The sequence below is a fragment of the Vespa mandarinia genome, chromosome 8 (genome assembly GCF_050613455.1).
Source record: "Vespa mandarinia isolate Hongniang chromosome 8, ASM5061345v1, whole genome shotgun sequence".
In the NCBI taxonomy this organism is placed as follows: Eukaryota; Metazoa; Arthropoda; class Insecta; order Hymenoptera; family Vespidae; genus Vespa; species Vespa mandarinia.
In genome coordinates, this window is record NC_140817.1 from 7,090,931 (window position 1) to 7,105,000 (window position 14,070).

Sequence of the window (14,070 nt, forward strand, 5' to 3'; positions counted from 1 at the left end):
AATAATTAATATAACAATACTTATATGTAAATATAATCCTATATTTTATAATAATTTTTTTCAATTAGGATTTGAAAAATTTGATCGCAATAAATAATCATTTTGTTATCTACTACGTAAAGGATTTCGACGTTTATTAGAAAAGAAAACTAGCGACAAAATTATTAATCTTGGGTTGACGACCATGGTAAGAACAATAAGAAAAAAAATAAATTTTGACCTTCGGCAAAATATTTTAAGCGCATTGTTTATAGCAAAGTTATTTATGGTTATGAGTTTGACAGAGCCCTTATAAATTAAGTCTGAACCTGAAGATGGTATGTATATTCAAAGAAAAACCCTTTCTAAAGAGGACGTAGAAACGTTTTCATGGGATCTGTTGCTGCCGGTGTTGACTTTCTTTTGTATTTTATTTTAATTTTCTTTTTTTTTCTATTTTGTTAAACTACTACGATCTATCTTGGCTTATGTCGTCAATTATACGTTTGTACTTACCTATACAAAATAAAAAAAAGATGTCAAAATTATTGATTATTATATTTCTTATTCTCAATAAATTATCCTGAACTTAGTCAAACATATCCTTTTCTTAATTCTTCTTCGATCGATCATTGCTTTTGTTAACTATAAAAAAGAAGTACATAATTTGGATCAATTATTTAATAATATTACATAATAGAAGATAAATATGAGACGATAATAATAATAATAATAATAATAATAATAATAATAATAATAATAATAATAATAATAATAATAATATTAATATTAATAATAATAATAATAATAATAATAATAATAATAATAATAATAATAATAATAATAATATTAATAATAATAATAAAACAAAGGATAAAGGATTGGAAGGGACGAATGCTTTCCATAGCTCTTTATCCGAGCATTTTTTGTTTCTTTACTTTTTGGTAATATAAATTAATATTTAAAAAAAAAAAATCGAGAAAAGAAGAAAAGAAAAACAATAAACAAAAAAACAAAAAAAAAATAAAAAAAAAAAGAAAAGAAACAAAACAGCGTTACCAGTTCGGTTAATTTGTAATAATAAAATGTATTAAATAGGTTGTGTATTGTTGGCAATACTTATCAAACTACACATTTTCTTTCGTGGTACACATGAGACTTGTTTTGCGGAGTGCGATCATTAATCGTTCAGTTTGCGTCGTTTATCTTTCTTTCTTTCTTTCTTTTTTTTTTTTCCTTAACAAACCAAATCAAAAAAAAAAAGATCGTCGGGAAGGCTCAGCGCACGCGCGGATAACGCGGGGGATAACAGTAGCAACGTTGGAAGACGAACTTAGAAAAAAAAAAAAAAACATAAGAAAAAAAATGGAACAAAGCAAGCAAAAAAAATGGCGTCGAATAAGAAAATCTCTCATTTGTCGTCACACACGCACACATATACGCATACATCTCACACATATGTTTTTCGTTTTCTTTCTTTCTTCCTTCCTTCCTTTCTTTCAACATAAACGCAAAATTTGTTACATCGATTAAGAAACACCGGATTTTTCGTTATATTTGTAAATATATGTCAAAGAAAAAAAAGAAGAAAAAGTCAGAAAAGAAATTTCGCTCTCGCCACAATCTCTATATGATATATTTCATATATATATATGTATATATATATATATATATATATATATATACGCATATATATTAATATATATATATATACTAAATACATATATATATTAACATAATACATAACTATATATATTTCATTTGATCGTTCTTCTTTATATCACATCATTCTCGTGCGCTTGACCTTCCCAAATAGAACATTAACTTCCTGATTTTCCATTTTTCTACGCATATTTATGTATATGTATGTACTTTTTGTTTTATCACTTCTGTGGTCCCATCGTAGAGAATAGACCAAAATCGTTCGAGTAATCGCAGAGCAACATCTCACGATACGATTTAGATGGAATATCTTGATCGATCTTTATACGGTGATCTAAATATCGTCATATTTTCTTCGTCATATTTTCATTTACCGAACAAAAATCTAATAATAATAATAATAATAATAATAATAATAATAATAATAATAATAATAATAATAATAATAATAATAATAATAATAATAATAATAGCAACAAAAATCCCATCTTGATTCGTTTAGAGCTGAGTAAATTGAAATAGAGTGAGGATGAACCAAAAAGAAAAAAATAATGATAATCATAATCATAATCATAATAATTTTTTTCTTTACTTTTTAAGAGGAAAAGGTGAAAAGCAAAAAAAAACTAAAAAGGACGACACCGCAAAGAAATTCCAAATTTTTCGCAACGTCGATAAGAAGTGCGGGCTTTTTAAAATTTCTTTCTCGAACGATTTTTGTCAGCCTATCAATTGGCTCTCGCGCGCATATATATTTATATATGTATATTTTTTTTTTCTTTTCTTGTCCTTTCATTTTCTCTTTATTACGTATCACACCGAAGACGCAAGTCATTCGTTCGTTCGTTTGTCGTACATTCTTTTCCATTTAATCTCCCTTTATACACTTTTGCAAGGTTGAGATATTATATCTCGACATTGTTGAAAAATTATATAAAAAGGGAAAGAAGCGAAAAAGAAAAAAAAAAAAAGAATTAAAAAAGGAAAAAAAAAAAGAAAAGGAAAAATAGAAAAAAAGAATAATAAAAAGCCAACGAAAGAAATTCCATCGTCGCGAGAGACGACAAAACATATCACAAAGTTAAACGTAGCAATTATTTATCGTTAATCGTATTACAACGTGTACGCTTTTTTCTTTCTTCTTAACTCTCTTCTCTCTCTGCGTTCTCTTGAAAAATCTTTTGAAAATCTTTTGAAAATCGACGTTTACGAAAGAGAAAAAAAAAAACAAGGGATAAATGATGATACTTCGATTTGAAAAATTACGAACTCGCGGAGAAAAAAAGGAATAATAAAGAAAAAGAAAAAAAATATTCAAGGAAAAAAAAAACAGAAAATGGAAATGAAGATTTTAAAGAGCTTTACCGTAACACGTCAATCGAAGTTTATCTAAAAAAAAAAAAAAAAAAAAAAAAAGACGAGAAGAGCGAGAAATGAGAAATAAGGGAAAGAAAAAAACAAAAACGAAAATTGAGCATAACTGCATAACCATAATAATATAATTATTATTAATAATAATAATAATAATAATATAATAATATAATAATAATAATATAATAATAATATAATAATATTAATAATAATAATAATTATTATTATTATAATAAAAACCGCCGGCTTTTCCGGCCGAGAGCCAAGAGATCGACCTGCGCAACATTTTTCTTTCTTTCTTTCTTTCTTTCTTTTTTTTACATCTTAACGCGTTACACATATATATATACACACACATACATACATACATACATACACTCATATATATATATATATATATATATACACATGTATATATATATATAACGCATTATTATGTTTTGAGAGAACGCAGTATAAAATATTGTATAAATATATAAATACTTGATTCAAAAAATAAATATATTAAATTAAAAAAGAGACGTACACGTAAAGTATATTATATTTATTATTAATATTATATTTAATATGTATAAGAGTGTAAGAAGAGGATTAGGGGGGGGGATCAAGTCTATAACGGAAGAATATGTAAGGGGCGAGTGTCAAGGTGGGGTGGAAGAGAGGGAGGGCGTTGGGGGGGGATTAAATTGAAAACACTAGAAAAAACGAGACAAGGAAAAAAGGGGAAAATATTGTATATATGCATATGTATTCTATGTGCGTAGATGTGTTAGTTGCTTATGTCGTGTATATAGTGTCGTTTATTGTGTGTCATGTTGCAACTTGGACCGCAGTTTTGATTAAAAATTCTTAAATGAAAAGAAAAGTTTGTGAGATAATGATAATCATAATGATTATGATTATGATTATGATTATGATAATCGTGACGGCGAGGATAATGATGACGATAATAATAACGATGATTATGATGATGATTATGATAATGATGATAGCAAAGAGGAAGGATTAGAAAGAGGAAGGATTAGAAAAATAAAGAAAACGAAAAAGAAAAATACGAGTAGATAGGAATTGAAAACGAGATCAAAATTTCGAGCGAGCGCAAAGTGAATTAAATATTGTTTTATCAGTTTGTTCTTTTTTTTTTTTTTGATCACTGTTTTTCTGACGATAACGTTATTATTCGTGACTTTCGTATGCGTTTGGGCGCATCGCTCGTTGACGTTCTGCCAAAAAAAGATCGTTAAAGTGAAATGAGAAAAGTGAGGAATGAAATTAATAAAAGTAAATAATAGCGGTGGTAGAAGTAGCAAATCAATAGTAACAGTTATAGTAATAGTGGTATAGTAGTAATAGTAGTAGTAGTGGTAGTAGTAGCAGTAATAGTAGTAGTTATGTAAAAAAAAGAAAATTAAATAATCATTAAATAATGGGAAATAATTTGAATATATATGTGTACATATATACGCATAATATATATATGTTTGCTGTGTATATATTGTATACGTGTATGTGTATATATGTTAGTATGTGTATGTATATATATACACACGTTTGTATATAATATAATATATAGTATATATGCGTGTGTATGTACATACGTATATAAATTGTATATATCGTGTCACCCTGGCACGATGTGTGTGTGTGTGTGTGTTTACCCTATATGTATTTATATATAACGTCGTATGATCGTGTATGACCTTTTAAATGCGTCCGGTCGCACATGTCCTCTATGCAAAAAAAAACTTCGTCTCTGACTCGGATTATTAATTATTATTTTCTGATAAGGAACGATACGATACAAATCGTGATAATCGTTCCCTTATCGACGATGGCGGATAAGGGTAACATATTATTACCGTGATATTTCAGAATATGAACGGCAATAAAATGTACCACTTCGCATTTTCTAAATAACAGTAATAATATAATAATGCGATAAAAATAATATATATATATATATATATATATATATATATATATATATGTATTACTAATGGTAGAAAGTGTAGAAATGATGTTAATGTATATGCTTGTGTACGTGTGTGCATGTGCGTGTACGTGAACATGATGATGACGATGATGATAATGATACATAAGAATTTTATTTTCACTCCCCTTTTGCATGCATTCGAAAAAAATGAAAAAAAAGAGAAAAAAAAAAAGAAAAAAAGAAAAAAAAACCGTGAAAAGGAAGAATATCGAAAAGAACCCATTGACAATCGATTGCCTCGTCATCTTCCTTTCGTCTTGGTTTTGTTATCTCATCGTAAAAGCAACAAAATAAAAAAAGTAAATTTTAAAAAAGAAAAAAAAAACAAAAGTCTATCGACGCATGTCACTTTTATAATCATATCAATGCCGGTGATTTATCTTTTTCTTTTTTTTTTTTCTTTTTCAAAGGAATAATCAAATAATCAAAAGCTTTCTTCCTTCCTTTCTTTTATTTTTTTAACCGATCACCGATGTCTCGGGAAAGGATTAAAAACAAAAAAAGAAAAAAAAAAAAGAAGAAAAAGAAAATAATCCAGATCGTTATAAATCGACCTACTTTTTTTCACAAAGACCTAAAAATAATGTTTGTTATTTTTCGTTTATCGTCGAGAAATACGTTACGATGTTTTAGTTTACGAATACGATAATAATGATAGTAATAATATTAATAATAGTAATAGTAAATAATATAATAATATAATATAATATAATAATAATATATAATAATTAATATATAATAATAATATAATAAAATAATAATAATTAATAATATTAATAATAATAATAATAATAATATTAATAATAATAATAATAATAATAATAATAATAATAATAGCAAACTAAATCTACAATAACATTTGCCTTCGCATATAAATTAAATGAAAAATATTTCTTGTAATAATTATTGTTTTTGTTGTTATTTTTGTTATTGGCTGCTTTTATGTTCGGTTTCTTCAAGCATAAGAAGAGTATGATGGTACATATGTACGTGAGTGTATATATATGTATATATATATATACACAGAATGTATTCGATTTTCAAAAACCACGTCATTTAGGCACTTTCGTTTACGTTCTTTTTCATCGTTAAATCATTCTATCATTATTACATTTGTATTAAATCTACGAGAAGCAAGGTGACGGACGACCAACAGAGGAAGTTTTCTTTAACGGGAAGAACGATAAGATAGATAAAAAAATAACGATCGATCAGAGATCGTTAATCTTTATCTTTTTTCATTCATTCTTTTATTATTTTTTATTATTTATTTATTTATCTATTTATTCGCTTACTTTTATTTATCTATTTTTTTTTCTCGTGCGCGAAGGGGGGAGGAGGGGAAGGGGAAGGAAATAAATAGAGTAAAAAAGAAAGAAAATAAAAAGCACGAAAAACTGTACCTGCCCTGTTGTCTAGCCGTCACCCTAGCCGTCACGCTAAATTCACTCTCCTCCCCCCTCACTCTCTCACTCACACTCTCTTTCTCCTTCATTATAGAATATGTTCTTCATTAATAGTAAATATTTCTATTGCAATAGTTACATATCACATTTTTTCTTTTCGTTTTTTTCTATACGGGAAAGAACAAATATATATATATATATACAGACTACAAAATCGATCGTTTTCTCTTTCTGTAAATATATATATATATCCTCTGTCTCTTCACCCTCTCTCTCTCTTTCTCTCTCTTACTCTCCCAACCTTTCTCTCTCTTAATTGATTCAATATTGATTGAAAAATTGTTCAGTTATATTTTCGAAATCAATGTTTATATTATTGGAGTTACGCGAACGACACATACTGTTTTGTAAAAAGGTTAGTCATGCTTTCACAAACGAAAGAAAGATAAAGAGGGAGAGATAGAGAAAGAGAGAGTGAGAATAAGGGGGAGAAAGAGAGAGAGAGAGAGAAAAAGAGAAAGAGAGAAAGAGAGAAAGAGAGAAAGAGAGAGAGAGGGAGAGATAAGAGACAAACAGAGCGTAAGAGACAGGGAACGTAGCCTCCGATATATTACTACGATCCGAGGATATAAATACGGACCACCCACGTGTAAAAAAGTGTTAAATTAGCAGAACACGTGCGTGTTTATGTGTAAGTATATCCGACCGATTTAGAGTTTCGATCGCTCGAATAAGCTTTTCTCCGTCTCTTTTTTTTTTGAATATTTTCTATTCCTCCTTGCAGTGCCGCCGCCCCTGTCCCTATCATTACTCCGTACCTCTGCCTCTGGTATTTAATAACAATATGTATATATATATATATATATATATACATTTAAATAGTTCTTTTTACTTTCGTGCTTTTTTTTGTATTTTTTTACTCTTTTAATTAATATTATTATCATTGGTTAACGAAAGAAAGAGGACAGAAGAGGGCACAGTAAATCTTTCGTAATCACAAACACGCATGTGTTTATTAGATATCACGTTATATTAATCTTCTATATTTTTATTCTTTATAATCTTCCGTATTGAAAAACATCAGTCATCGTCGCCATTTGTCGTTGCGTGTATTCTTTCCTTTTTTTTTCCTTTTTATTATTTTCTTTATTCTTTTTTTTTCTTTTTTTAAATAATCAAACGTTTATGATATATATATATATATATATATATACATACATATCACGGGGATCTTATACTCTGTCTATCTCTTTGTTCTTTCGCCTCTACATACATACAATTCATTCATTCTATTAAACACTGGAAGACACTATTTTTAACGGGGAGGAGAAAAAAAACAAAACAAAAAAAAATAAATTAAAGAAAAACTATCCCCAAAAGTATCGCGCGATCATCGATCGAAGGCACATTTTTTTCTTAATCGTGTGTGCGTTCCTTTTTACGTGTATGTTACTCTACGTATACATTTTTCGCACTTACAGAGGACACTTATATCTTGTATATCGGGCGCCTATTATTATTTGTCGCATACTATCATACTTCTCTCTCTCTCTCTCTCTCCTCTCTCTCTCTCTCTCTCTCTCTTTTTCTCTCTTTCTCTTCCTTTCTCTAAACACTACTCTTCCTTCCTTACTTTTTCTCCTTTATATAAAAGAGACCACCGTTATTAAAAAAAAAAAAAAAAAAAAAAGAAGAAGAAGAAGACGAAGAATAAAAGGATAAATACAAACACAAACGAAAAGAAATCTTTTCTAACGTTATTTAATAAAGTGTTTTGGAATATTGCAACGTTTCACCTGCCCCGGATTTTAACGCGACTTAATAAGATCCATGTGAATCATTCGTGCAGCGCAAGAAGAGAGAGATTATATACATTCTTTTTTTTTTTAATTTTTTTTTTTAATTTATTTATTTTTTTTTCTTATTTTTCCTTTTTATCGTTTTCTTTTCGTTCCTCTAACTGAAAACTTGCGGCAAAAGAATGACAGGTTACGTGTTCTTTCTTCTGTATTTTTCTTTTTCTTTTATTTTTCGTTACGTAAAAAAAAAAAAAGAAAAAATGAAACGACCGAAAATTTAACCCGACTCTCAAAAAAATAAAGAAAATAAAAGAAAGCAAAGTCAAGAAGAACGAAGATTTATATGAAAAATATTTCCTCTCCCTTCTGCTCCTTGCAATTCACAGAAAAAAAAAAGAATCTCTTCTCTTCGTATCATTTTGCATAAATACAGAGACAAACCAATGATCGATTTATATATATATGTACATATACATATACATATATATATATATTTCATTTACATTGTCTATCGAGAAATTCACACGATCCGGTCGCAACTTCCGGGATGATACTGTCGTTTCGCGGTATCGATTAAACGAGCGTTAAACCTAAGTAAAAAAGAAAAAATAAAAAAAAAAAAAAGAAAAAAAAATGAAAAAGAAAATTACGACCAACAGAAAAGTCAAAAGTCATTTTTCCTAAGTCGTTCATTATTAAAGTCGTCGATCGCTAAAAGCAACGCGACCTAATAAGATATGAAAATGATATTTTCTAACAAATTACAGATAATGAGAAAATGCCGAAGAACGCGACCGTAATGATCGTAACGCGATGAATGACGGTGGTTCCGACGATATATATATATATATATATATATATATATATATATATATATATATATATGTGTTATTAAGAATAGTTATAATATAATAATATAATATAATAATATAATATAATATAATAATAATAATAATAGTAGTATATCAATAATATAATATAATAAGAATATTATTTAAAATAGTTAATAATAATATTAATATTAAGAATAATAATAATAGAAGATAATGATTAAAAAAAAAAAGACAAAAAGTTTAAGAAAAACACAAAAGACGATGGTTCAAGAACGATAGAAAAATGCACGAAGGTGCGTCGTTAAAAGAAAGAAAAAGAATTAAAAAGAAGAAGAAAAATAAGAAGAGGAAGAATGCTTTAAATAAGAAGCGAAATAACGACGGAGGAGAGAGAAGCGATCGCTCCGTCTGTATTGGAAGAGAAGAAAAAAAAAAAAAAATAAAAAAAAGAACGAATATTTTCATTTTCATATTCATATCTCAAAAAAAAAAAGATCAAATTTTCGATCGGCACACGTTTTTAAAGCGAAACACGCGTGTTATTGTTGTTGTAGTAGTTATTATTGTTATTGTTGTTCTTGTCTTTCTTTCGATCGCGCAAAGAAACACAGCGGCAGAAGGGAGTTTAGATCTTAAGGTTGTCGAAGTCACCTAAGGTGCTGCTGATCCTGTTGAATACAGGCAACCTTGACTCAGCGTTAGGCGATAACGGTGAGGGTGTTCTTGGTGTGGTGATCTCATCAGAACCGAGTGGACTGCAAACGTTCGTACGTGGACTTGGTGTTTGTCGTGTTGCGAGAATCCCAAAATCCTGACCGAAGCTGAAAGGTGTTGTCGGTAGATTGTTGGTTACGTTAGGTTGCTGCGTCGAGTCGTCGCTGAAGAAACTTGCCATTGAATTTGTGGGAGATTGGCTGAGACTCGATGACGGCGAAACGGAGTCTGCCGTGCTACCGAGGGAAAATGTCGGACTAAGGTTGAGTGGTTTTGGCCTGGTAGCTCCAACGATAGAACTCCCACCAGCAGCACCGTTTGCACCACCCGCTGTTTGACGATGGTGATGATGATGATGGTGATGCTGATGTTGATGATGCTGATGTTGATGGTGATGTTGTTGATGGTGATGATGACTTGAGGCAAGGCTAAGAGAATTTGTTCGGAGCAAAGGCGGCGGAGTAAAGGCAGCATTGGCCGTGCTCGCGGCCAAACTAAGAGAATTCGTTCTCATTAGATTCGGCGGTGAATTGGCAGCTGCTGCTGCTGCGGCTACAGCAGCTACTTGGGAAGAGCTTGCGGCAGCTATCTGTTCCAACAGACCAACGCTAAGATTGGCGGAATTTGCGGCGGCGGTTGCGTTATTAGGTGCATTCGTAGCAGCACCGGCTGCTGCGGCTGCTGCTGCGGCTGCTGCCGCGACTGCTGCGGTACTGGTGTTACACCCGTTGCTATTACCACCCGTGACGCCGGCGGTATTACCACCGGCCGCGGCCGCTGCTGCGGCTGCCGCGGCTGCCGCAGCGGCACCCAACAACGGATTCAAACCCATGATGTTGGGCTGCGATGAGCCTAGCTGTGCGCTCACCTTCTGATTGTGTATACGAGCCTCCTCGAAGTTGTGAATAAAGTGGCAACGTGGTCCGTATGGGCAGAAACCAATCGTGTGGAAGGTACGACACAATTCTGTCTTATATTTCGGATGACGAGCCAAGTTTCGTAGCTCGCTATATCCATGAGCGAACTGACACTTGTCCCCATATTTACAGGCTCCGCTTTCCTCAAACGGTCGACAAAGTTCCGTCTTGTAACGAGACGTTGGCTCGCTCGCACTCCTGTCAAGTTTACGATGTTGCTCGATCAATGTCGTTACTAATGAAGTATAGCTTCGACGTAAAGGCGCGTGACCTCCGTTCGCGCCATTGTTGTTGTTTGCCGATGATACCGACGTTGCATTGTTTGTACCCGTGTCCTTGCTCTTCGCAGAGGTCGTGTTCTGTAACAAAAAAAAAAAAAATAATAAACATCGAAAAATATCGGTTAATGTCTGTGTCTCTTCCTATTTCTCCTTCTCTTTCAACAAAATGCAAGTCAGCGTCCAATTACGGCCGTTCATAACGATTACGTTATTTGTTTGGAAAATAAAAGAAAGAAAATATAATAATAATACTAAAAAAAAAAGGAAAAAAAATCTATTGAACCTTACCAACGATTACAACATCAATTACGTAATTTATGTGATCCGATAGTCGTCATATTTAAAAATAAAATATCACATTTTTTTGATTCTATGGTATTTAAAAGACGGAAATCGCTGCACCATCAGCAGCTCTATCTTAAAGAAAATTGCTTCGTTCAAGGTCCTTCTCCTGTCTAACTGTCTATCGGAAGCATCAATCTTTTCTAAATAACGGTGCTGCTTAATCGTATCCATTGATAGTAGAAGAACGTGTGCTTAGTAACTTCCTGAAGATTGTTCTCCTTAATTACATTCCTACTATTCGAAAAAAGAGATGAGTAGAACTTGGGATCGTTAATTCTCGTTTCATTTTAAGATAAACAGATATGGTTCGGATCAGACTTAATCAGGATTAAAATAACGTAAGATGGGGTTGAGATTAGAATGGTTCAATATAACTACCAAATATAAACATTAACTATAAAAGCTATCAAAAGAAAAAGATGTCCTTCCTCTATTCCTTTCTTCATTCATAAAGGATAAAAAGGTTTTAAAATGTTTTAAATCGAATTCCAACGTATACCTTAGATAAGGTACTTTTACAATTACATTTCTTATTAGAGGTTACTATAATCATCCAATATTGAAACGCTCGCTAATATATTAAATGTGATTATAGTCATGCGAAAAAAATTTTGCTCGAATTAAGAATTTTATATGAATACAGCATATTTCGATATCTTCATTTACTCTGTAGTTCTAATTAATTAATTTCTTCGTATAAGTTTAATAAGAAACCTATTATTTTACATGATAAGGTCGAAATGTCAGACCTTGTGGTAATTAGGTTTATTCAATTTGTTCCGTACGATGTTAGTCAAACTCCGCCATATTAACAAATAGATAAACTTCAAACTCTTCGTCCATAGGATAAGAATTATCAGTATTGCAATAATTGATTGAAAATGTCAATCCGTTATGTGAATAAAAAATATTCTATATTAAAATTAGAAATCATAAAATTGTTAGGAGTTGTAGAAAGGAAGTTGTAACATTGATTCCAATTTTTCAAACAATTATGAAAAACCGAAATAATATTATAACTATTATAGATATATCTTGGTTCTATATTAACTACCATTTGATTTTACTTGATATATAATATATAATCTTCTTATATAGATTTTTATTATCATTCTTATTGATACCTCATATTGATGACTTTACGAAACTGATTAACGTAATATGCAATTCTATTATGAAATCGATATAAACGAAAAGTGTGTACTCGTGCACTATCACGAGTCATTTATGCCAACGTTACCATTTTTTTTATGTCGGATAAATATAACAAAAATTTATCGATTTCGAAGAGATTTCAATTGAAAAGAAATTGATATTTGAAATCATTTTTCTTTCTTTTTTTTTTTTTAGAAATTTAGAAAAATCCAAGGGAACCAGCAAAAGGGTTTTAGGGTTTTAAAAGGAATACGTAATTGTTCAAAAATATGTATTGAACTTTCTTCAAGATAAAAGAAATACAAAGAATCGATAAAATAACGCTTTCAAAGAACTGAAAATGAAATTTTAACAGCTAATAATACTTTTTCAGTAAGAAGCAAAAATCTTTAAATATCTGTATATGTGTATAAAATATCGATATTTTATTAAGTAACCTTAAAACTGATATTTTATGAAATTGATAAATATCAAAAACGATATATTATTGAAAATCGATAAAAATATCGAAATTTATTTCGATAATTAATCACAGATTCGATCGATTAAGACAAAGACATATTTCTCTTTCCAAATAATTTAAAACCAATAAAAATATAGTTAACAATCATCAATTTATTAATCCTAAATATTAATATATCGGTATCTAAGGATATAATAAAATTATCTTAATGGCTTAAAAGCACATATTTAAAAGATGAAAATCATCTTCCTAATTATTTTGTTGCGATTAGAGAATACAATTCTCGAACATTTTTTTATCGTTTTAATCAAAAATTTTTAAATATTCTCTTTTGATGTCCTCGTGGTAAAAAGTGAAGAATCATCCTCCATAGTAACAGTGACAAGGAGGAAGATTCATGGTAAACCAATGTTCTATGACGATACATGATCAATTAGAAAAAAAATCAACATTTTTTTTTTTTTTTTTTAATAAAAAGAAAATGAGAAATTTTTTATTTCAGAAGATTCCATGAATAATTTAATGAATTTTCAAAAAAAAAAAAAAAAAAAAAAAAAAAAAAAAAAAAAAAAAAAAAAACCTGTAATAAAACAACTATCAAAAATAATTATCGGTAAGCATAGGTTTTTTTCCTAATACCGGACATTTTTGGTTTTTACGGTATAAAGGTACAACAGAAAAATACCGATACAATACCAATTAGTATTCGGAATCGTTTAAAATACTTAAAACTGAGCAAGGATAAAATAAAGCCTGTTGCTAAAAGGTACGAAGTAACGGAGAAATTCGTAAAAATCAAACCAGTCTTAGAATAATTATTCCTGAAATTCGAAAAACATTAATCTGAACAAAAGTGACGATTTCTCTTATAGATATCAGACAAACCCTATATTTTATCGACCATTTTTTTTTCTTTTTTTTTTTTTCTTTTCTTTTTTTTGACCATTACCATTTGTCAGATATTTTCTTAAGCTTAGATTAGATTAGAAAGCGACGGTAAAAAAAAATTTGTCGAACATTTTGACTTATGTTTGCTCTTAATAAGTTTAGATAAGCTATGAATCAGTATCGCGATTTGCTTACGTCGTCGTCATAGTCGTCTTTGTCGTCGTCACTTTATCAATGATTAAAAAATATGTTAATCATTTGAAA

General features: G+C 29.9%; 1 protein-coding gene across 1 annotated transcript in view; it reads right to left on the reverse strand.

Moving 5' to 3' along the window:
• Nucleotides 1-1,046: 1,046 nt before the first annotated feature.
• Tis11 (Tis11 zinc finger protein) overlaps nucleotides 1,047-14,070 on the reverse strand; it is a 41,964-nt gene continuing 28,940 nt past the window's right edge. Inside the window, exon 2 of the mRNA XM_035878774.2 lies at nucleotides 1,047-11,033. Coding sequence (XP_035734667.1) covers nucleotides 9,669-11,033 — 1,365 coding nt within the window. The 3' untranslated portion in view covers nucleotides 1,047-9,668. The remainder of the gene's footprint in view (nucleotides 11,034-14,070) is intronic.